The sequence below is a fragment of the Bos javanicus genome, chromosome 8 (genome assembly GCF_032452875.1).
Source record: "Bos javanicus breed banteng chromosome 8, ARS-OSU_banteng_1.0, whole genome shotgun sequence".
NCBI classification, from domain to species: Eukaryota; Metazoa; Chordata; class Mammalia; order Artiodactyla; family Bovidae; genus Bos; species Bos javanicus.
In genome coordinates, this window is record NC_083875.1 from 29,511,959 (window position 1) to 29,533,521 (window position 21,563).

At 41.0% G+C, this 21,563-nt stretch overlaps 1 protein-coding gene across 4 annotated transcripts in view; it reads left to right on the top strand.

Moving 5' to 3' along the window:
* Positions 1-21,563, top strand: part of TTC39B (tetratricopeptide repeat domain 39B) — a 154,961-nt gene that overhangs the window by 12,785 nt on the left and 120,613 nt on the right. The window contains exon 1 of one of the 4 annotated variants that reach the window (XM_061425254.1): positions 20,240-20,926. The exons of 2 other annotated variants lie outside the window; for them this stretch is intronic. In XM_061425254.1, the coding sequence (XP_061281238.1) occupies positions 20,696-20,926 (231 nt within the window). In that variant the 5' untranslated portion in view covers positions 20,240-20,695. Of the gene's footprint in view, positions 1-20,239; positions 20,927-21,563 lie in introns of those variants that run through there. One more of the 4 variants, XM_061425253.1, reaches the window with a different exon arrangement.

Sequence of the window (21,563 nt, forward strand, 5' to 3'; positions counted from 1 at the left end):
GTGTTTATTATTTGTGGGTTTGATGGGGAATCTGTTTTAGTGTGTCTAAATATAATTTTACCTCATTTTTGCAGTCCATAGGGGAGAAACTTCTGCAGAAGTACATAGCCTAGACACAGTCAGGCAGTAACCAACCCAAGGTGACCCAGCTCTCTTAGGCATGGAGTCAGGGTTAGGAGCCAAGTGTTTCTGCATTCAGTGCCCTTTCCACTAGGTCAGGGGGTGGCAAACTTTGCTGCAAGGACAAATATAGCCTTCTTCCTGCCTGTTCTTATAAATAAAGTTTTATTGGAACACAGACCTGCCCATTTGTTTAGGTGTTACCCAGGGCTGCTTTCACACAACGTCAGAGTTAGTAGTTGGGATGTGGACTGTTTGGCCTCCGTGGCCTAAATACTTACAGGTGCTTTGTGGAGACAGTTTGCTGACCCCTGTACTGTGTGGTTTCTAGGACTGTATGTGAATTTGTTTATAAAGTATTGTAAGCTTTATGAATTAAATTTGCTTGTTTCCTTAATACTCATATAGGCATCCAAAACTGGGAAACTCAGACTCTTTTCATGCATCCCCTGAAGCGCTATGGCACAAGTTCTGGAGTCGGACGGACATGGGTTGGAATCCCTGCTCCTTCACATACAGCCTTGGATGAGTTAATCTCTTTGAGCTTCAGTTTCTTCATCAGTCTAATGGAGATAATAGAACCTGCTTTACAGGGTTATTGTGGGGATTAATGCCCTATGAAATACTTAGCATTTGGAGTGCAAATGTCAGCCCTCATTATAATTAAGTATCTGCATGTTGCGGATACTTGACCAAGATTTCTCAACCCAATAATGACCTGGCCTTGTATAAAGATAGGCCCATGCAGAGTCCTACAAGACTGCTCTTCCAGCTGGATTCCTATGTAGGCTAATCTCAGGATTCCGGCGAGGTTACTTCTGCTAGTTTATAGTCCTCACACCTTTCCCTCTCTGAGTGGAGAGGGGAAACCATTTACCACAAAAGAGAGCACAAACATGGGCTCAATGGACCATCTGTTTCAGCAGAACAGTGTTCATATTAGTCAGCAAGAGACTTGGCCGTGTCCATAATATTCTGAAAATGACACTTGCCCCCTGACACCCAAATGATATATGTGGTAACTTCTAGTTTGTCCAAATGTGAGGCTGTGCAGGATGGTCCCCTCCTTCATGCTGCTGCTGCTGCTAGTTGCTTTAGTCGTGTCCGACTCTGTGCGACCCCATAGACAGCAGCCCACCAGGCTTCTCCATCCCTGGGGTTCTCCAGGCAAGAACACTGGAGTGGGTTGCCATTTCCTTCTCCAATTCAGGAAAGTGAAAAGTGAGAGGGAAGTCACTCAGTCATGTCCGACTCTTAGTGACCCCATGGACTGCAGCCTACCATGCTCTTCCATCCATGGGATTTTCCAGGCAAGAGTACTGGAGTGGGGTGCCATTGTCGTCTCCATCCTTCATGTTAGTGAATATCATAAAATTCTTATATTTTCATAAGATCATAAAGCACCTAGATATTAATAGGAGACTGTGGCCTATAAGAGGTAAATACGTGTTTGACTACTTAGTCTAAGGGGCTTCCCAGGTGGCTCAGCAGTAAAGAATCTGTCTGCAATGCTGAAGACACAGGAGACATGGGTTCAGTCCCTGGGTCAGGAAGATCCCTGGAGGAGATCTTAACAACCCACTTCTGTATTCTTGTCTGGAGAATCCCATGGACAGAGGAGCCTGGTGGGCTAGTCCATAGGGGCAGAAAGAGTCAGACTTGAATGAAGCGACTTAGCAGGCACTTAGTCTAAGAGGTTAAAAAGTAAAGGAGGTGGCAGTGTGTGTGTACTCCTAGGTCCTCGAGGGTGTGCTACGGTTCTTGCTCTGCCTCCAAAGCTATGTGCCGTGATCTTTTTGAAGCTCAAATCCATCCTCACCTTGCTACTTAAAATCTGTCCACAGCATCTCCTTACTTTTGAGGTATTGTGCAAACACCTTAGCATGATGTTGTTGTTTACTCAGACAGTCGTGTCCAACTCTTTGCGACTCCATGGACTGCAGCACACCAGGCTTCCCTGTCCTTCACTATCTCCTTGAGTTTGCTCAAACTCATGTTCATTGAGTCGGTGATGCCATCCACCCATCTCATAGTCTGTCATCCCCTTCTACTCCTGCCTTCAATCTTTTCCAGCATCAGTATCTTTTCTAATGAGTCACTTCTTCGCATCAGGTGACCTAAGTATTGGAGTTTCAGCTTCAGCATCAGTCTTTCCAAGGAATTTAGGGTTAATTCCTTTAGGATTGACTGGTTTGATCGCCTTGCAGTCCAAGGGACTCTCAATAGTCTTCTCCAACACCACAGTTTGAAAGCGTCAGTTCTTCGGCACTCAGCCTTCTTTATGGTTCAGTTGTCACATCCATACACGACCACTGAACAAACCATATCTTTGTCTATACACACCTTTCTCGGCAAAGTGATGTCACTGCTTTTTAATATGCTGTCTAGGTTTATCGTAGCTTTTCTTCCATGGAGGAGTGTCTTTTAATTTCATGGCTTCAATCACTCTCTGCAGCGATTTTGGAGCCCAAGAAAATAAAATCTGCCACTGTTTCCATTTCCCCCCCCATTTATTTGCCCTGAAGGAATGGGACCGAACTCCATGATCTTATTTTAGCATGATGTATTAAGACCTAGCTTATTAAGACCTTGCTCAGTGGTTCTCATACTTTAGGGTGCATAGGGAACCTGGTGAGGGGAGTGGGTGGCTTTTTAAGATGCATGATCCCAGGTCCCACCACAAGCCATTCTTCTTCAGTAGGTCTGGAGTGGTTCCCAGGAGTTTGCCCTCCTGTAGGACCTTGAATATTGGCCGTGTGGAAGTGCTTATAACTCCCCTTCCAGGCTCCATGTGCTTTTCTCACTTCTCAGCATTTTCATCCACTGTTCATTCCCTCACCTGGCCGATTCCTGTTCATCGCTGAAGACCTCCCTCAGGTACCATTTCTGTTCCAGCCTTTCCAGACATTCCCTTTTTCCCTCCCCTTCGGGTGCACGCATGCTCAGTTGCTTCAGTCTTTGTGACCTTACGGACTATAGCCAGCCAGGCTTCTCTGTCCATGAGATTCTCCAGGCAAGAATACTGGAGTAGGTTGCCATGCCCTCTTCCAGTCCTCTCATTGTCATTGCTAAATAGTCATTGTCATTGCTAAATAGTCATTCCTGGCTGCTTCCAAGGAGAAATATTCCTCTTTGGCCATACATGCTATGACAGCCAGCAGGGTGTAGGATTTAAGAGCCTTGATGTCCTGGAAGGAAAGGATGGAACTTTCCACCCACAGAAAGCAGCAAAGGGACCCCCTTCAGTGCTTTCCAGCAACAGGATATCTTTAGCCTGTCAAGAAAGGAGAATTTACCTCCATAATTTATTAGCATTATCTCAATATTCTTTTTTTTTTTTAAAAAGGAGTTTTATTGAGGTGTAATTTACATGCCATTCATTCAGTCCTTTTAAAGTGTACAGTTCAATGATCTTTAATAAATTTACAGAATTGTGCAGCTATCACAATCCAATTTAAGAATATTTTCCTGATCCCAGAAACATTCCTTGTGTCCATCTGTTCTCGCCTCCAATATGTTTTTCACCTTTAAATTAATTGAAAAATTAGAAGTCATCAGGATAAAACAGAATTTCCCAGGTAGAAGTAAAGAGCAGCCGTTATATGTGACAAGGACAAAGCAAATGTGTGAGGCATCAGAAAGCAAGACTGCAGAGCCGAGTGCATTCGTGTCAGCGCTTACATGCCTCTCACACTCTGACATCATCAGAAGACGGCTCCAGGGCTGAGTGAATTACCCTTGTCCAAATGAATAATTTTGTCTCGTTTGCAATACAGCAGAAGATGTGTGGTATATACAGATGATGGCTTTCCTGATTTTCTAGTTCATTTGCTAGGCAGAGGCTACCATGTTTAGCTTGCTGCTACAAGGACAAACACGCATTTGCGTTTCTAAACTATTAGCAGTTAAATAAAAGGAATTGTCAGCTTAGTAGAAGTCTCAAATGAAATCTGCCTCTTTTCAGGCACCCCTGAGTTTCAGATTTGTTGTGTCTGTTCCTAGGAAGGCGTGTGAGAGAGAGGAAAGAACATGGACGGACTTGCAGGTTAGTGGACGTAGGTTGGGTGCTGTCGTTTGCAGGCACTGTGACCTTGGGCAAGTTATTTAATCTCTTTGTGAGCTTGAGTTTCCCTATCAGTCAATGGGGGATTCTAATGGCCACCTCAGAGAGTTGTTACTAGCAACTTTGACAGCTCATCCAGAGCCTGCCATACTATAAATGCTTAGTTGTAGTCATTCACTTGAATAGCAACTGTGTGTGGATTTTGCTTTTTATCATACATAAGGATGGCTGGACTTCTACAGAGCAGAAAAAAATTCTAGAAAGATTGTATAAAATATTTCAGCTAGTCATATTTGAACACCTGGATATTCCGTATTCATTTGCTGGTATTAATTTTCAGATCTGGTTTTGGAAGAGAAGGTTTTGTTTTTGTTTTCATTTTAAAAATGCACACAGGGACTTCTCTGATAGCTCAGTGGTAAAGAACCCACCTCTCAATGCAGGAAACATGGGGACAATCCTTGGTCTGGGAAGACCCCACATGCTGTGCAGAGGAGCTAAGCCTGTAGGCCACAACTATTGAGTCTGTGCTCTAGAGCCCGAGAGCTATAACTACTGAAGCGCTCAGTCTAGAGCCCGCACTCTGCCACAAGAGAAAGTGAAAGTGAAAGTGCCTCAGTTGTGTTCAACTCTTTGTGACCCTATGGACTATACAGTCCATGGAATTCTCCAGGCCAGAGTACTGGAGTGGGTAGCCTTTCCCTTCTCCAGGGGATCTTGCCAACCCAGGGATCGAACCCAGGTCTACTGCATTGCGGGTGGATTCTTTACCAGCTGAGCGACAAGGGGGGCCCAAGAATACTGGAGTGTGTAGCCTTTCCCTTCTCCAGTGGATCTTCCCAGCCCAGGAGTTGGACTGGGGTCTCCTGCATTGCAGGTGGATTCTTTACCAACTGACCTATCAGGGAAGACTCTGCAGCCAGAGAAGCCACCACAACGAGAAGCCCACCCACTGTAACTAGAGAGTAGCCCCTGCTTGCTGCACCTAAAGAAAAGCCCACACAGCAAAGAAAACCCAGTGCAGCCAAAAATAAAATAAACAAAATTATAAAAAAATACAAAGAATGGTAAATGTCCTTGCAGACAGCTGGCTTAAGCCAGGTAACCAAGGGCAAGGCACTTGGAGCCATAGTTTCTTCATTCCTAGAGTTGGACAGAGTGAAATGACACATGTAATCTGGTTGGGCTAAATAGGGAAAGTTCAGAAAATGAGGATGAGTATAATTTATTCACACACTTAATGCTGTCAGAAACCTGAAGGGTTCACATTTCTAGCCATTTGCTTAGTTAGTAATACTAGCATGTGTGCAGAGGTGGTTTCTCCCAACTTTTCAAAATAGAAAACATTGAGGTTTTCTTTCTTATCAAACAATTCTATTCTGACTTCATAAATAGTAAAAATGACTTTATAAGAGATGATTTTATAAAGTGTGAGCATCCACAAGTCCATCTGTATTGCTAATTACACTGGAAATTTTAAAAGTAAAGTTACTAGCTTAGAATCTTTTTTTTTTTCCTTCTAAAGACTTGCTTGCTTTTACTTCCCTTTGTAGTTTATGATGAAGGAGATTACATTTTAACTTAGATAAGAGTCAACCTTTTTGATGTATAACAAAACTTTTAAGTCTGCATGCCTCAGGAAGCAGGTTCCACATGCTTAGGCTAAACTGAGGGACATGTGACATGCTAAAATGAACTCCTATCTCTTTGTTAAAGACTGAAAAGCATTCCATTTCAGTTTTGGCAATTTAGTGACAAGTACCCTTTCCATAATAATTTTAGGAGCAAACACAAGACTTTGGGGGAGCAATTTAAAACAGCATTTCTCAACCTAAAAAGCCCTTCCTGTGCCTTATTTTCCCTTTCTGTTTTCCTCAATTTATGCTTCTTTTACACCCCCCACTCCCAATCTCTGTCATAAGCTAGTCCTGTTGAATCTAGTAATACCCCCCAAACATGGCTCCTTTCTATCACCACTGTGTCCCCAGGCCACACCACCATCTTCTCACCCTGCATATCTGGGGGAACATCCTTACTGGTCTCCCCACTTCCTCCCTGTCTTCTGACAGAGTAAAGGGACAAAGTAGGTAATTAAATAGTTAATCTCATTAGGGATTAATTAAATGGTTAATCCCACTGGTAGAAAAAATAGGGGAGACTCCTGTAAATTCATGTTTATTCAAGAGAACAGGGTTTTTTAACCCTAAAACCAAGCAGGCTTGCTAAGCAGTGAAACCATGCAACAGAAGCATAAGACTTGCCCCCAAACAATAAAATAGTGATGCCATGAGACCTACATCCTGCCCAGTGAGCTCAGTTAAGTTAATGATCCTTAAAATATACTCTCTGCACACATAGAAAATGATCCTTTGTGAACCTAGCTTGACCATGTGGAAACAAAACTCCCCTGCTAAACCTGGAAGAGGAGCTGATGATGGAAGCATGATGTCTCAAGAAAGAGAAGTTCTTCCCCTCCCCACTTTTCCTTTGATTATAGAGCTGTAGTCCAGTAAGTTCTGGGGGCACAGCACCCTCTCACCCACCTGTTTGTAAATAGCACAGGCGTCCTATTCTAGTAAATCACTTCTTATCTATCACTTGCCTCTTGCTAAATTCTTTTCTGCGCTGAGACATAAAGAACTAAGGTACCAGAACTCTCTGGAGCCCTCAAAATGACACCCAAACTGTTTCACTTCTGCAGTCCACTCTTATTCTGCAATCTAAGTGCTCCTTTACAAATGGTAATCACATTACTCCTGTGCTGCAGACTGTTATTTAGGATCAAATGCACACTTCTTTTGCTTTCCTGCTACAGCTCATCTCCTGCCCTTCTCCACTTTGTTCCTCTGCTCTAGCCACCGGAGCTTCCATTAGATTTCTTGAACATGCTCAGTTTTTTTCTACCGTAGTGCTCTTGCATTAAGGATTTCCCCAGCCTGGCAGAGTGCACCAGTTCTTCACATGACCAGCTCCTTCTCGACTTTCCATCCTCACTTTAAAGATCAAGTTCCAAATGCTGCTTTCCTTGGGTTTCATATTCCAAGCAGTCTTTCTCTTTCCTCTATTACACATCCTGTGTATTTCCTCATAGATGTGACCACCGTCTGCATTATCTTGTTTGCTTATTTTCTTCTCTGTCATCCCTCTCACTCTATCAGGTTTCAGTGCAGGAAGCAGAAACTGCTGTAATTTAGGTAAGAAAGAATGTATGAGTTGATGTAAGACAGATGTTTTAAAAATGCAGGAAGGGGCTGGGGCTATAGCTGTGGTTCTAGGCTGAGCCTCTGTGAAAGGCTCTCTGTACCAATCCAGAACTGACTCATTAGGGGAGGTGCTGGTATTCTGTGGCTGATGATTCTAGAACTAAGTTCCCAACACATGGCAGTTCAGGGATCAGGAAGCCAGAATGGAGACACCTCTGCTGCCTCTATTATATGCTCCACGGCAGAGAAAGGAAGCTGAGCACTGCTGTCGAAACAAGTTCTGTTTCTTACGCTTGCTTGATAGCAGAAAAAAATCAGAAAGGGGCAGGAAGGTGACCTCAGCCTTTTGGATCCTGTATGGATATATCTCAATGGGTGTAACCTAATTCTAACCCAGAAACAACTTACTTCCTTTATAGTCATAAATCAGACTCTCAGGAACTCTTGTCTTTGTAAATTGTACTGCAGTTCCTCAAATTTCTCTTGTATGCATTAAAACTCCATTGACTGCTCTGACTTGTTCTGTTGTTTCCAGATGTTTCTCAGTTTCTTAACTTTGAAAAGTGAAAATCGCTCAGTTGTGTCCTACTCTTTGCAACCCCATGGACCATAGCCCACCAGGCTCCTCTGTCCATGGAATTCTCCAGGCCAGAATACTGCAGTGGGTAGCCTTTCCCTTCTCCAGGGTATCTTCCCAACCCAGGGATTGAACCTGGGACTCCAGGATTGCAGGCAGATTCTTTACCGTCTGATCTACCAGGGAATTATTTTCAAGTTGGCTGCACACTCTTGCCAGTTTTCACTATAGGTATCTTTTCCTCTTTTAAAAAATAATTATTTATTTATTTTTAATTGGAGGATAATTGCTTAATAGTATTGTGTTGGTTTCTGCCATACATCAACATGAAGCTCTTCCTCTTAATTAAAAGGAAATTATTAAAGAGACTAAGTTTTAGAGACCTGCACCAGCACCATTTTTCTGATACAACTGCTGACGGTCCTTTAGGTTCTTTTAAGTGTTAAGATCAGCTAAGAATTAGTAAGGAAACTCAGCTTCAGATGGCACCAATCAAGTAGACCCTTAATATTCTCTTTTTAACAAAGTCCATTTTGTAATGTATATCAGGGTGTCAAGTGTATAGGTCAGTGGCTACATGCCTCAGTTTTCATTAGGGGGCTCAGAAAAATCACTGAGTCTTATTGTTAACATTTAGATATGTCTCACTTTGTAAGATTCCTTGGCAAAACAGAATTCTTATAATAAGCAAGTTCTGAGTATTAGCATTTGCTCTAAGGGAGTAAAGAGTGAGAAATGTGAAAGTTGCCACGACCAATTCTGGGGCAATCTGAGCATCAAAATAAGTACAGTAACGTATTACAGACCATTGAAGATGTCTACTGGAGTCCATATGGATGGTGACCAATTAGACAGGTGGAGGAGATGGGAGGGATTTACTTTGAGCAGAATGCTAAAGGCCAGTTGGTAAAAGTGGAGGGAGTGCTGGAGGTGGTAAAACAGTGATCAACTAACTAGCCTGGGAAAGATGAGTCAGGCAGCCATCATTGTAGGTGACAGAGACAAGTTTAGGGGAGGAGCATGTTCTTGATCTGGTCTTACCCTGGTCTCACCACGGAGTCCTTATGACTTATAAGACAGAAATAGTAACTGCAGTGGAGAGATCACATACTACTTTGACCAGGTGATCAAAGTTAACATTACCAGTGGGGGCAGACAGGATCTGTGCCTCCAGCTAGAAGTGACCTGACGAGGACACAGGGTCTCTTCTGTACTAGTCTAACCTGAATCTGATCATAGGAAATGTCAGAGAAACTTTAAATAAGGAAGGTTCTAGTAAAAAAAAAAAAAAAAAGAGGGCTGTACTCAAAACATGTTGCTGTCTTGAAAGGCAAAGAAAGGCTATGAAAATGTCCCAGATTAAAGGAGGCAAAGGAGATGAAACAGCTAAATGCAATATTGGACCTGAGATGAGCTCCTGTACTGCAGGGAAAACAGCTGCAAAGCAGCTAGCTCTATTGGGTTAATTGACAAAATTGGAAAATGGACAGAAGTTTAAAGTAGTTAAATTTTCTGATGTGGATAACTGTACTGCGCTTAGGTAAGAGAATATCTGTATTTAAAAAAAATACGCACTGGAATATTTAGAGGTAAAGGGTCACAATATACATAATTAACTTTCAAATGGTTTAGAAAAAAATTTTAATCTATTGAGATAGAGAAGGGAAAAGAAGGTGGGAAGGGAGAGGGAAAAACAGAGTATAAGGCAAATGAGACAAAATATTAGCATTAGATGAATCTGCGTAAATGGCATACAGGCTTTCTTTGTACTATGTTGAAAGTCTGAAATTATTTCTAAACAAAAAGTTTTGTTAAAAAGTTGTCTAGACATTTCTAGAAAGTGCTTTTCACTTATACTGGGCACAAAAGGATTTGGGTTATAAAACAAATTTAGTTGACGTCATCCTACCTTACTGTGCTTGAATTTTTCTCTAGGTATGTTGGATCTGCTTATTGCAAAATGCTTTTAACCTTTTAAAAATGTTGTTCAAATTGTTCCTTGTTTTTTTACATTACTAAAGTAGTTCATCAAAGCAGTCCTGTTGTAAAAGATTTAAATCTGATGCCACAATATGATTTTTCACTTTATCATTCCTTCCCTGCCCATCCTTAGATAACATTAGCATTGAAGTTTGACTTTCCTAGGAATAGACTTTGCATTTAATGAATCTGGGAGATACTTCCTCTGTTTGCTTTACTTTTTACCCAATGAAGGGAGAGTTGCTGCTGCTGCTGCTGCTGGGCTGCTAAGTCGCTTCAGTCATGTCCAACTCTGTGCGACCTCATAGACGGCAGCCCACCAGGCTCCCCTGTCCCTGGGGTTCTCCAGGCAAGAACACTGGAGTGGGTTGCCATTTCCTTCTCCAATTCATGAAAGTGAGAAGTTAAAGTGAAGTCGCTCAGTTGTTTCTGACTCTTAGCGACCCCATGGACTGCAGCCGACTAGGCTCCTCTGCCCATGGGATTTTCCAGGCAAGAGTACTGGAGTGGGGTGCCATGGCCTTCTCCAAAGGAAGAGAATTAGGTAATATAATTGTACCATACTTTAACTACTTCCCTGTGAAGAGCATTTGGGTTGTTTCAATACAGTATGTACTATAATACATAGACCCTTGCACGTGTGTATGTTTTAACAGTATAGAATCCTAGGAATAGTACTCCTGTGTATACTTGGAAATGTTTGATAATACATGCATTTAAATCTTTAATAAATACAGCAAGGCTTCCAAATAGGCTCTATATACATTACATTTTTTTTTTAATATGAATATACTAAGACTGACTTCTAAATAGTAGCAACGGTATATGTTCTATTTTCCAACATCTCTGCCAACTGTGGATATTATCAATTAAAAAAATGTTTGCCAATCCTATGGACAAAATAATACTACTTTTTAGGTGCACTTTTCCAAGTTTATTGGCTATGGATTTCTTTTTCAATGCACTGTTTCTTCACACCCTGTATCTATTATTCTTTTGGCTGTTTGTCTCTTTCTTATTGGCCTGAAAGAGTTCTTTATAAATTATAGGTAATAATTTTTTGTCCATATACAGTACCTTAAATATTTTCTCCTTGCCTGTCTTAGAAGTTTAAAATTTTTATGTAGCCAGAACTTTTACTCTTTTCTTTATGGCTTTTGGGTTTGGTGTCTTATTTAGAAAGATTGTCTCTGTTTCAAGGTCGTAAAGAATACTCTCCATACATCCATCTCTTGTTTTTGTAGTTATCTTTTTAATGTATCTAGAAATTTGCATATGGGTTTCATTTCACTTTTGTTGCAACAGATAACCAGTTTCTTCAGCATCATTTATTAAGTAATTCATTATTCTTTCTCCAACTTAAATTTTAACTGAATCATAAAATAAATTCCTATGTTTACATATCTGCATTCTTTATTATGTTCTATTGATCAGTTTATATCTGCATTCTTTATTATGTTCTGTTGATCAACATATATGTATTTTCCTGTGCCATTTCCACAATTTTAATTTGGCAGGGAAAATTCTGTAATATATTTTCCTTTTCAGATAATTTTAGAACTACTTGCCAGGTTCCACTTAAAATCTGCTGGAATTTTAATTGACTGAACTCTACATGAAAAGTTCTTAGGTCATGATGGGTAGGATCTCAGGCTATGGAGTCAGACCTGGTAATAAACCATTTATTAGCTCTGGAATGATAATTGCACCTATTTTAGGGAAACACTGTCTAGCTTATATGAGACAATATATTGAAATGCAAAGCATAATACTTGGTGCATGTATGTGCTAAAATGTCTTATATATTAACAGCGCTGATATATTCAATCACAGTTCTGTAGCTTGTTAATGAGAGAACCTTTTCAATGACTTAAACTGTCAGGCTTCTCTCTAGTAAAGAATCCACCTGCAATGCGGGAGACCTGAGTTCAATTCCTGGGTGGGGAAGATCCCCTGGAGAAGGGTATCGATACCAGATCAGTATTCCTGCCTAGAGAATTCCATGGACAGAGGCTACAGTCCATGGTGTCACAAAGAGTCTGGCATGACTGAGCGACTAACACTTTACTTTCAAGAAATTGTAGGGTATGTGTATACCTACTCACACATGCACATACAGACATGTACGTAAACAAAATTTCAGTCTACAGTGATGATTAATATATAATGAAGTGCTTTCCTGGATCCTCTCACTTTTTATTCATTCTTTCAAGTAGTATTTCTGTGTGGCTGCCATGTGTAGACCCTGGGCTTGATGCCTGGGGATATGCCTCATGCAACTTAAAGGCTGGAGGGAAGATAGATGAGATACGAATAACCACACACTCAACTTTGCACATGAGATATATGGCATGAAGAGAAGTTAGAGTGTCTCCATAGCTCTGGCTCAGCTTGATGATGTTCATTTTGTCAATTAGCTCAGTTTGTTGAATTTAAAAAACTGATTTCTCAAAAACAGTTTAAAAAGTTTAATGAGTGTGAATATAGATCACAGATTCTGAAGTTTTTTATGGGTTCAAATTCTGATTCTGTCACTTGGATGCTTTGTGACTTTGGGCAGGTTACTTAACCTCTCTGTGTTGCAGTTTCATCGTTTGTAAACTAGGGCTAATACTAAGCTACTTCAGGGGGTTATCATGAAAAGCAAAGAAGTTAATATATATGAAAGCGTGTAGAACAGTGCCTGGTACATAAAGAGTGCTGTAGAAGTGTTAACTATTATTATGACATCATCAGCATCGAAATTTTTAACACTTAATATGGAATTATTTGGGACTTCCTTGGTGACTGAGACGGTAAAGAATCTACCTGTGATGTGGGAGACCCCGGTTCGATCCCTGGGTCAGGAAGATCCGCTGGAGAAGGGAATGTGTACCCACTCCAGTATTCTTGCCTGGAGAATTCCATGGACAGAGGAGCCTGGTGGGCCACGGTCCATGTGGTCACAAAGAGTCAGACATGACTGAGTGACTAACACTTTCACTTTCATGGAAGTATTTACTTTTTCTCAAATTCTTTTAAAAACCAACATTCAGTTCAGTTCAGTTTAGTCGCTCAGTCATGTCCGACTCTTTGCGACCCCATGAATCTCAGCATGCCAGGCCTCCCTGTCCATCACCAACTCCCGGAGTTCACTCAGACTCGTGTCCATTGAGTCAGTGATGCCATCCAGCCATCTCATCCTCTGTCGTCCCCTTCTCCTCCTGCCCCCAATTCCTCCCAGCATCAGAGTCTTTTCCAATGAGTCAACTCTTCGCATGAGGTGGCCAAAGTACTGGAGTTTCAGCTTCAGCATCATTCCCTCCAAAGAAATCCCAGGGTTGATCTCCTTCAGAATGGACTGGTTGGATCTCCTTGCAGTCCAAGGGACTCTCAAGAGTCTTCTCCAACACCACAGTTCAAAAGCATCAATTCTTCAGCACTCAGCTTTCTTTATAGTCCAACTCTCACATCCACACATGACCACTGGAAAAACCATAGCCTTGACTAGATGGACCTTTGTTGGCAAAGTAATATCTCTGCTTTTTAATATGCTGTCTAGGTTGGTCATAACTTTCCTTCCAAGGAGTAAGCGTCTTTTAATTTCATGGCTGCAGTCACCATCTGCAGTGATTTTGGAGCCCAGAAAAATAAAGTCTGATACTGTTTCCACTGTTTGCCCATCTATTTGCCATGAAGTGATGGGACCAGATGCCATGATCTTCGTTTTCTGAATGTTGAGCTTTAAGCCAACTTTTTCACTCTCCACTTTCACTTTCATCAAGAGGCTTTTTAGTTCCTCTTCACTTTCTGCCATCAAGGTATAATTGCATGTGATAAAATGACCCATCTTAACTGTACAAATTAAGTTTCATAAATATGTTCACCCATTTAACCACCACTATAATTAAGATATTGATCATTTGCATCAGCCTCAAATGCATCAGTTTCCTGGTGCCCTTCTGTAGTCATTTCAAGTTCTTTCTAATGCATTTGCTTTATCAGAATTCATTAAATTTTTTTTGATGTGTAATGTATATCAAGTTTGAGACACAAATTACATGATCTATTATGCTAATCCCTTCTGGCAGTTTCTTCCTTCTGCTTTTTTGAATAAGTTTCTATATTTAATTGCTTCTTGTTAGAAGCAAAATCAGAGAAGGCAATGGCACCCCACTCCAGTACTCTTGCCTGGAAAATCCCATGGATGGAGGAGCCTGGTGGGCTTCAGTCCATGGGGTTGCTAAGAGTTGGACACGACTGAGCGACTTCACTTTCACTTTTCACTTTCATGCATTGGAGAAGGAAATGGCAACCCACTCCAGTATTCTTGCCTGGAGAATCCCAGGGACGGGGAGCCTGGTGGGCTGCCGTCTATGAGGTCGCACAGAGTCGGACACGACTGAAGTGACTTAGCAGCAGCAGAAGCAAAATGTCAGCATTTCGAATCGGATTGATTCAGTTAATTTGTCTTATAGTATAAAGTTTATTTCTCTGTATAATACAAATATGTAGATATGCAATTTAGCTTCTTGGTGAAATTTTCCTGATGTTGACAAAGGAGTATTATGTTGACCGTGGGAGTGAAGGAGAATTTAGCCTTGAGATTTTAACCTTTTCTTTCTTAGATTCCTCGAAGGACCAGATTAGTGTCCTTAGCCTCTCTGCTTTGCTAGCACCGATAATTCTCAAGCGTGTATATCCTGGGAGGGAAAGTATTGAGTGGTCCAGTATTTGACATAAACCTTTTTCTTGCAGTAATGAATGCAATCATTTAATAAGAGCTGACATTATCAATTACTTAATATTGACCAGGCACCATCCTAACCCTAATACATCCATTTAATTCTTTGAATCCCACGAGTTCAGTATTGTTATTATGATGAATATGAATCTTAGAGAAGCTAATTACAATAACTTGCCCAAAGCCCCACATAGTTAAGAATTGATGGAGCTGTTAGTGGGACTCTACACCCACAGTCTTAGCATTATTTATTTCCCTCTTGAATTTGAAACTTGCAGGCTGTGGGTTTTTGGTTAAATAATTCCTGCTATTTTATAGATTTTTCACATCTATTTCTTATTCCATCCTCAAAACATCCAGTGGGGTAGGGAAGGAAATTTGATATTTTATCCCTTTATGCAAAGGTAGGCAAACTTTCTATGAAAGGCCAGAGAGTAAATATTTTCAGCTTTGTAGACCCTGTGGTCTCACTTGCAACAACTCAGCTCTGAGGGTGTGAGAGGAAATATATAAATAGCCAACATGTAAATGATTGAGAGTGGCAGCATTCCAATAAAACTTTATTTACAAAAACGGGGCAGGCTGGATTTGGCTCATGAGTTGCAGTTTGGGGACCTCTGTGGCAGTGGACTGGTCTCTTTGAGGACACTGGGGCGTGTCAGCTGGTGGGGGCGGGGGCAGAAGCAGGATTGCTAGTGCAAAGTGTTGTGCCCTGTGCACTCCCCTACCTTCTGCAGGCTGTAGCACTCAGTGCCCCCAACTACTGCCTTTAGAAGTTTCAAGTCCCGTCAGTAATAGTAGTGATAATAACTAGTGTTTTATCCTGGATGCTTTGTACTCTGTGCTTTTCAACGTTTCATTTAATCAGTGAACACACCAGTGAGGTGGGAAACTGAGGTAGAAGAAAGGAAAAGGCTTGCCCAAGGTCACAGAGCTAAAAGGTGGTGAAATGGATTTGAACTCAGGGAGGCTGATTCTGAGCACCTGAGCTCAAGTCTGACTCTTAACCTATCTATCCCATGTAATGGGCTTTCTCAGTTTCAAGTTACCTTTGAAGCCTTATTCTTCAGGAACTTCCCAATGGTTAAGAGATAAGATCTATATTCTATTTTAAAAACTTTTGCTTTGGAGCAGAGCTATAAGTAAGGGAATGCTAATTCTGCCATTTTTCTCTCATAGCTGGAAAATTTGAGGGTTGAATAAGATGGTGCAAGAGGTTTCTTTTTGCTTGTCCTTAGGCTGCTCTGGAGGCTCAGTTGTAGAACCACTTTAATGATCACAAAAGAAATTATTTGTTAGTATTGTGTCAGTACTGAGCTGGGTGCATTAAATACATTATCTCAGTTTAAGCCTCAAAACAGTGCTATAAATTAAGTGGTATTATTCCCATCGCATAGATGGAAAAACAGAGGTTCATCTATGAGATGTTGGGTAAGTGAATTAAATCTCCACAAGTCTTAGTTTCCTTATTTGGATATAATAATAACCGTATCTCATGGAGTCATTATGAAGATTAAATGAGTTAATGCATGTTAAGGATATAGAGCAGTGTTTGGCACTCAATAACCTTTTATTATTGTTGTTATTGTCAGAATATATTAACAGTAGTAATGGTAGAGGTAAATGTTTTTTTTAATTTTGTTTATTTACTTTTGCCTGTGCCGCGTCTTCGTTGCTGTGCTAGGGCTTTCTCTAGTTGGGGCAGGGAAGGCTACTCTCTGGTTGCAGCCCATGGGCTTCTCCTTGTGGTGGCTTCTCTTGTGGGACATGGGCTCTAGGGTAGTGGGCTCAGTTGTGGTGCACGGGCTTAATTGCCCATGCCATGTGGAATCTTCTCTGAGCAGGGATCAAACCCGTGTACCTTGCATTGGAAAGTGGATTTTTAGCCACTGGACTACCAGGGAAGTGCAGGTGAAATTTTTTTTTTAAAATGATTGATTGTGAATTGGAAATAAGCATCTAAATGTCTAACATAGGGGCTTCTCTAGTGGCCCAGCAATAAAGAATCCGCTTTCTAATGCAGGAGACATGGGTTGAATCTCTAATCCAGGAAGATCCCACGTGCCGTGGAGCAACTAAGCATGTGTGCCAAAACTATTGAGCCTGTGCTCTAAGCCCTGAACCACAACTACTGAGCCCACCAACGACTGAAACCCGCGCCCCACCCAGAGCCTGTGCTCGTGACAAGAGAGGCCACTGCAGTGAGAAGCTGGTGCACTGCAAGGAAGAATTTACCCTGCTTGCTGCAGCTAGAGAAAAGCCTGAGTAGCAGTGAAGACCCAGAACAGCCAAAAATAAATAAATTATATTAATAATTATATTAATTGTTTTATATTTTATTAAATTATATTAAATAAATTATATCAATAGACATCAGCAGATTGAATTTATGGTTATTTATTCATAGGAAGAAGTATCTGCTTTCTTCATTTTACTATTTATTTAATTTATTTGGCTGTGCTGAGTCTTAGTTGCATCATGTGGGATCTAGTTCCTTGACCAGGGATCGAACCCAGGTCCCCTACCATGGGAGCATAGAGTCTCAGTCACTGGACTACCAAAGAATTCCCAGCTTTGTTCATTTTAAATTAAAAATACCTCTATTTGTGATGGTTTCAAAATTAAATAGCTTGAAATGGTAAAACTCAGTCTCTTGGTTCTGTTTGTAGCTATTTGTTTTGGATGAAATTATGCTCCTGCAAAAATAGTATGCCCCAGATAGTCCTCTGTTTACTATAGCTTTGTAGGACTGGCACCAGAGGACAGGAGTGCTTGACGTATTAAGCGATTGCCAGGGTTCATTTTACAACCATAAAAATAGTAGCTGAGGACTAGTACAGGGAAGTAAAATAATTTACTAATTTTTGTTCAACAAATTCAACAGTACACCTTTGTAAAAGAACTTATGTTTTGCATATACATTCTTTATTACACACTGAACATGGCTGTACACATTTTGGGTTTATGCATGCCCATTCCTCTCCGAGGTTATATCCCAAACCGTGTGAATTCTGTAATAATGACAATTTAAAGTATTTGTTCAATGTCAATTTTGACTATATGTGATTTTCCTTTTATGTACTTGACTTAGAACTTAACCCTTACCTTAAGCTTCAACTCAACTCCATATTTATAATGAAATGCAGAAAGGAAAATATTTCCCCCTTCATAAAGTTAACTATTTCATTTTTTAAAAAACACACTTCTCTATATGTTAGTAGAAACTAAAGCAATGCTGAGCTTCCCTGGTGGCTCAGTGGGTAAAAAAATCTTTCTGCAATGCAGGAGACCTGGCTTCTGTCACTGGGTTGGGAGGATCCCCTGCAGAAGGGAACGACTACCCACTCCAGGATTCTTGCCTGGAGATTTCCATGGACAAAGGAGCCTGGTGGGGTCCATGGTTGCAAAGAGTTGGACACGACTGAGCGACTAACAATTAAAGCAGTGCTGTCCAGTTCATTTGTTATTTGTGAGGGTGACATCTGGTGGTTTTTTAATTTCATGTTTTCTCTGTGCTTGGTTGTTAGAGACTCCAAAGAATCATCATGTGAACTGCTTTGCCTGGTCCTTAACACACTAGCTGGCTATTGAGGATTGAGTTAGTACAACTGATAGGACTCTGACAGCCCAGCCCTTCGTTTGGACACAGTCCCTCTGGATGCCAGCCTTCAGCAAGGAATTTTATTTTAGCATGTGTGATGGACAGTCAGCTCCCTTATTGGGGAGGATTTGTGTTGAATTCAGAGAATCTAGGCTTTTGAGTAAGGGATGGTATCTATGCCAGCCTCTCTGCTTTCCTTATGAGGAGGCTAGAGGCCTATGAGGTTGAGTGTATTAACCAAGGTCACGTTGTTGGCCAAGGTCACTGTTCCCAGTGAGCTGAGGTCTTGGGCTCTGTGCTCATAAGTTATGTTTATCGTGTTGAGTAATCCACTGAGTAGGAAGAGTCTGGGCACTGAAGAATAAGAGATGAAGGCATTTTCGGATGGGAGAAGTAAGGCAGTTAACATTTTTTTGAGTACCTATTTGCTATAAATATTTCCATATTTCAGCCTCTTTTCTCTCTTTCAAAAGAAGATGCAGAATCTTTAGTGGGAAAGAGTTCTTGAGGAAGTAGAGTTGAGGGATCCCAGCTCTGTGTCCATGAATGAGTCCACCGATTCACCCCATATCTGAGAAGTTAGTATCTTCAGGAATGGTATTTACTGAGTCTGTTTTGAGTTGGACCTTTACATGCTATTGTCTCTCTAGCATCCTTCCAACCACTTGGGGAGATGGTTGGAATCCCCATTGCTAAGAGTCTGCAAAGTGCAAAAGTACTGTGTTGGGTTACCAAGTGGATTCAAAAGGAGTATGACAGCCCTTGCTTTCAGTAAGGGAGTTCTGATAGGTTCTTAGGAAAATCAGTGGAGCAGGATTCAGAAGGCTAGACCTCCCCAGGGGTGGGGTAGAGCTGAGATTGAGACCCATGTGGGTTCCACTTCCTGGCCTAAATTTATGTTTTCCACTCTCTTGCGCTGGAAATGCACTTAAGTGAGTCTTTGAATAAAATCTGACTTATGAACACATGACAGTGGCTTAGTTAAAATATGCTCAATTTATGTATGTAAGTTATGTAAACACAACTTATGTAACTTATTACATAACTCAATGTAATCTTTCCTAATGAAGTGGCTGTCACTCCAGATTTCCTATTTTCACTATGAGATCTGCGATTTTTTTGTAAACATGAACCTTGAAAATAAAAAAGACAGGACTTATGGGGTAATATTAGAGGACTTCCCTGGCATGAGAGAAACTCGAGAATTATGTTAATACTGTACTTGGAGAATGTGTGAAATCGTTTTCAACCACAAGTGATGAGTGCTTCAAAGTTTCTCAGGCACACATTTTTCTTTTTTTTTTCTTTTGGCAGTTGATTTTTACTATTTATATTTATCTGAAATTTAAAAACTCTAGTTTTGAATAGTGTATGAAAATCTCCAGTTTTTTGATAAGCATATCCCAGAAAGTAGATTTGATAAACCTTCTGGGCAAACATGGAAGATAAACTCTGTGTCTGGTTCTGTGTCTGTTCTTTTTAAGAATTCTGTTCGTAACCTTGGGAAGGTTGCATTTTATGCACTTGAAGGGCCCAGTGGGCACGTGGGAGTGTGAAGAATCTCTAGTATATGGGCCCCCATCACTTTCCTTCCCTCTGACTAAGAGCTCTATGGGTCAGTTGAGTTTTAATGTTAATCTTTAAAGGGGAGGTATGAGCAGTGATTGCACCCTTTAGATCCAGTACTAGGAATAAACTGAAGCTGAGGTTTACATTTGGCTCCAGAGAGTCTGGGGCATTGATGTTCCCTCCTACAATAGGAACTTATAAAGAAATGCAGCCTATAAAGTGCAACTGGAAGAGTTTAAATGCTCCAAAAGGCCATGGATGGCAGATGTGAGCAGAATGAACAATTCTCCCCGACACATGAGCTCAGGACACATATATTAAAAAGTTTTTTGCATCAATTATTTTCTAAGAGTCACTTCATGGATATGTAATAAATTTGTATTTTTAGTTAATTAACCTTGATTTAGGAAAACCAATACTTTATTGAAGTAGGGAGTGATATCACTTAGGTTTATGCATTTCCCATATGATTCCTTTAAATGTACTTTTTCCTTTTACGTGTGAGAAGATTTACATCCAATATTTGAGGAGCCCTTCTGGCGTGTCACTAAGATGATAATAAAGTGTAACAACTGATGTCAGTTTGGTTTCCCATTTTGGACATCTTGATCGACCAGGGGACAATGTCATGAGGAGGAGTGTCTGTGGTTCTTAGGACCCTAATACCCACGGTTCTTAATCTCTGCACTAACCCTTTGAGTGGCTAGGGCATCCTCTTTATGGCTCATCTCCCTGAGAATAGTCCAGATGTGACCCAGAGCCAAGTGTAGAATCTGTTACTTCTCAGAGTTCTCAGCAGCTCTCGGGTTCTTTGAGTCCATGGTACCAAACACACAGCTTCATTGGTCAATAGAATGGAATGTTGGGTAAAGGCTCCGGTGGGAAGGGTCTGATGCTATGGGGTGGGGAGTGGTTCTCATTGAGGAAGAAGGTGTCAACAGAGCCCCTTCAGACCTTGTCATCCCTCCCTGAAGAACAACAGATGGATGAGAACATGGAGGCTTTGGCCCACAGTCCTATTGAAATCATTCAAATAGGAGAGGGAAAAATGGAGAAAGAGACACAGGAGGAGGATGAGAAAAAGGAAAAGGTAAGGGGAGAAAGGACAAGGCTATAGAGAAGTGATTCAACTTACTGGATTTGCAGTACCTACTTTTAATTTTTATCATGTTCCTTCCTATTCCCTCTCCCTTCTTAGAGTAATATTTACCACATATTTCTTTTCATACCCCAAAGTGAATTAAAATTCAGATGGGGAGACCTGAACAATTTGTAAATCAATTTGGTCTCTTTGGAAATTAATAAAGTATTTAAATTCCTGCATATTTTTAGTAGCATATTTGTTATCTTTAGTCTTTGCCTGTCTCCCTTAGGGCAAAAAATAATATGATTATCTTCATCATTAGCATCTCCATTATTTAAGAGTCTTAAAGAAATAAACACTTATTAAAAACTTGCTGTCACTTAAATGCACTTGCATGCATTTTTGCTACTCAGAGTGTTACAAATGAAGATGAAAATGATTTAGAAAAGCTTTAGCAGTGATGCAGCACCCCTCATTCCTTTTCCTCACTTCTCTGTTCTGTGTCCAGGATCCTCCATCCTGCTGGGGGAAGGAAGTCAGATTTCAGGCTCCCCACCCAGCAGGGAGCAGGCCCTGGAGTGGTGGGTGGCCTCTGGAAGGTTGCCCCCGGGGAATCTCTCACCTAACAAGGTTAGTCCATTTG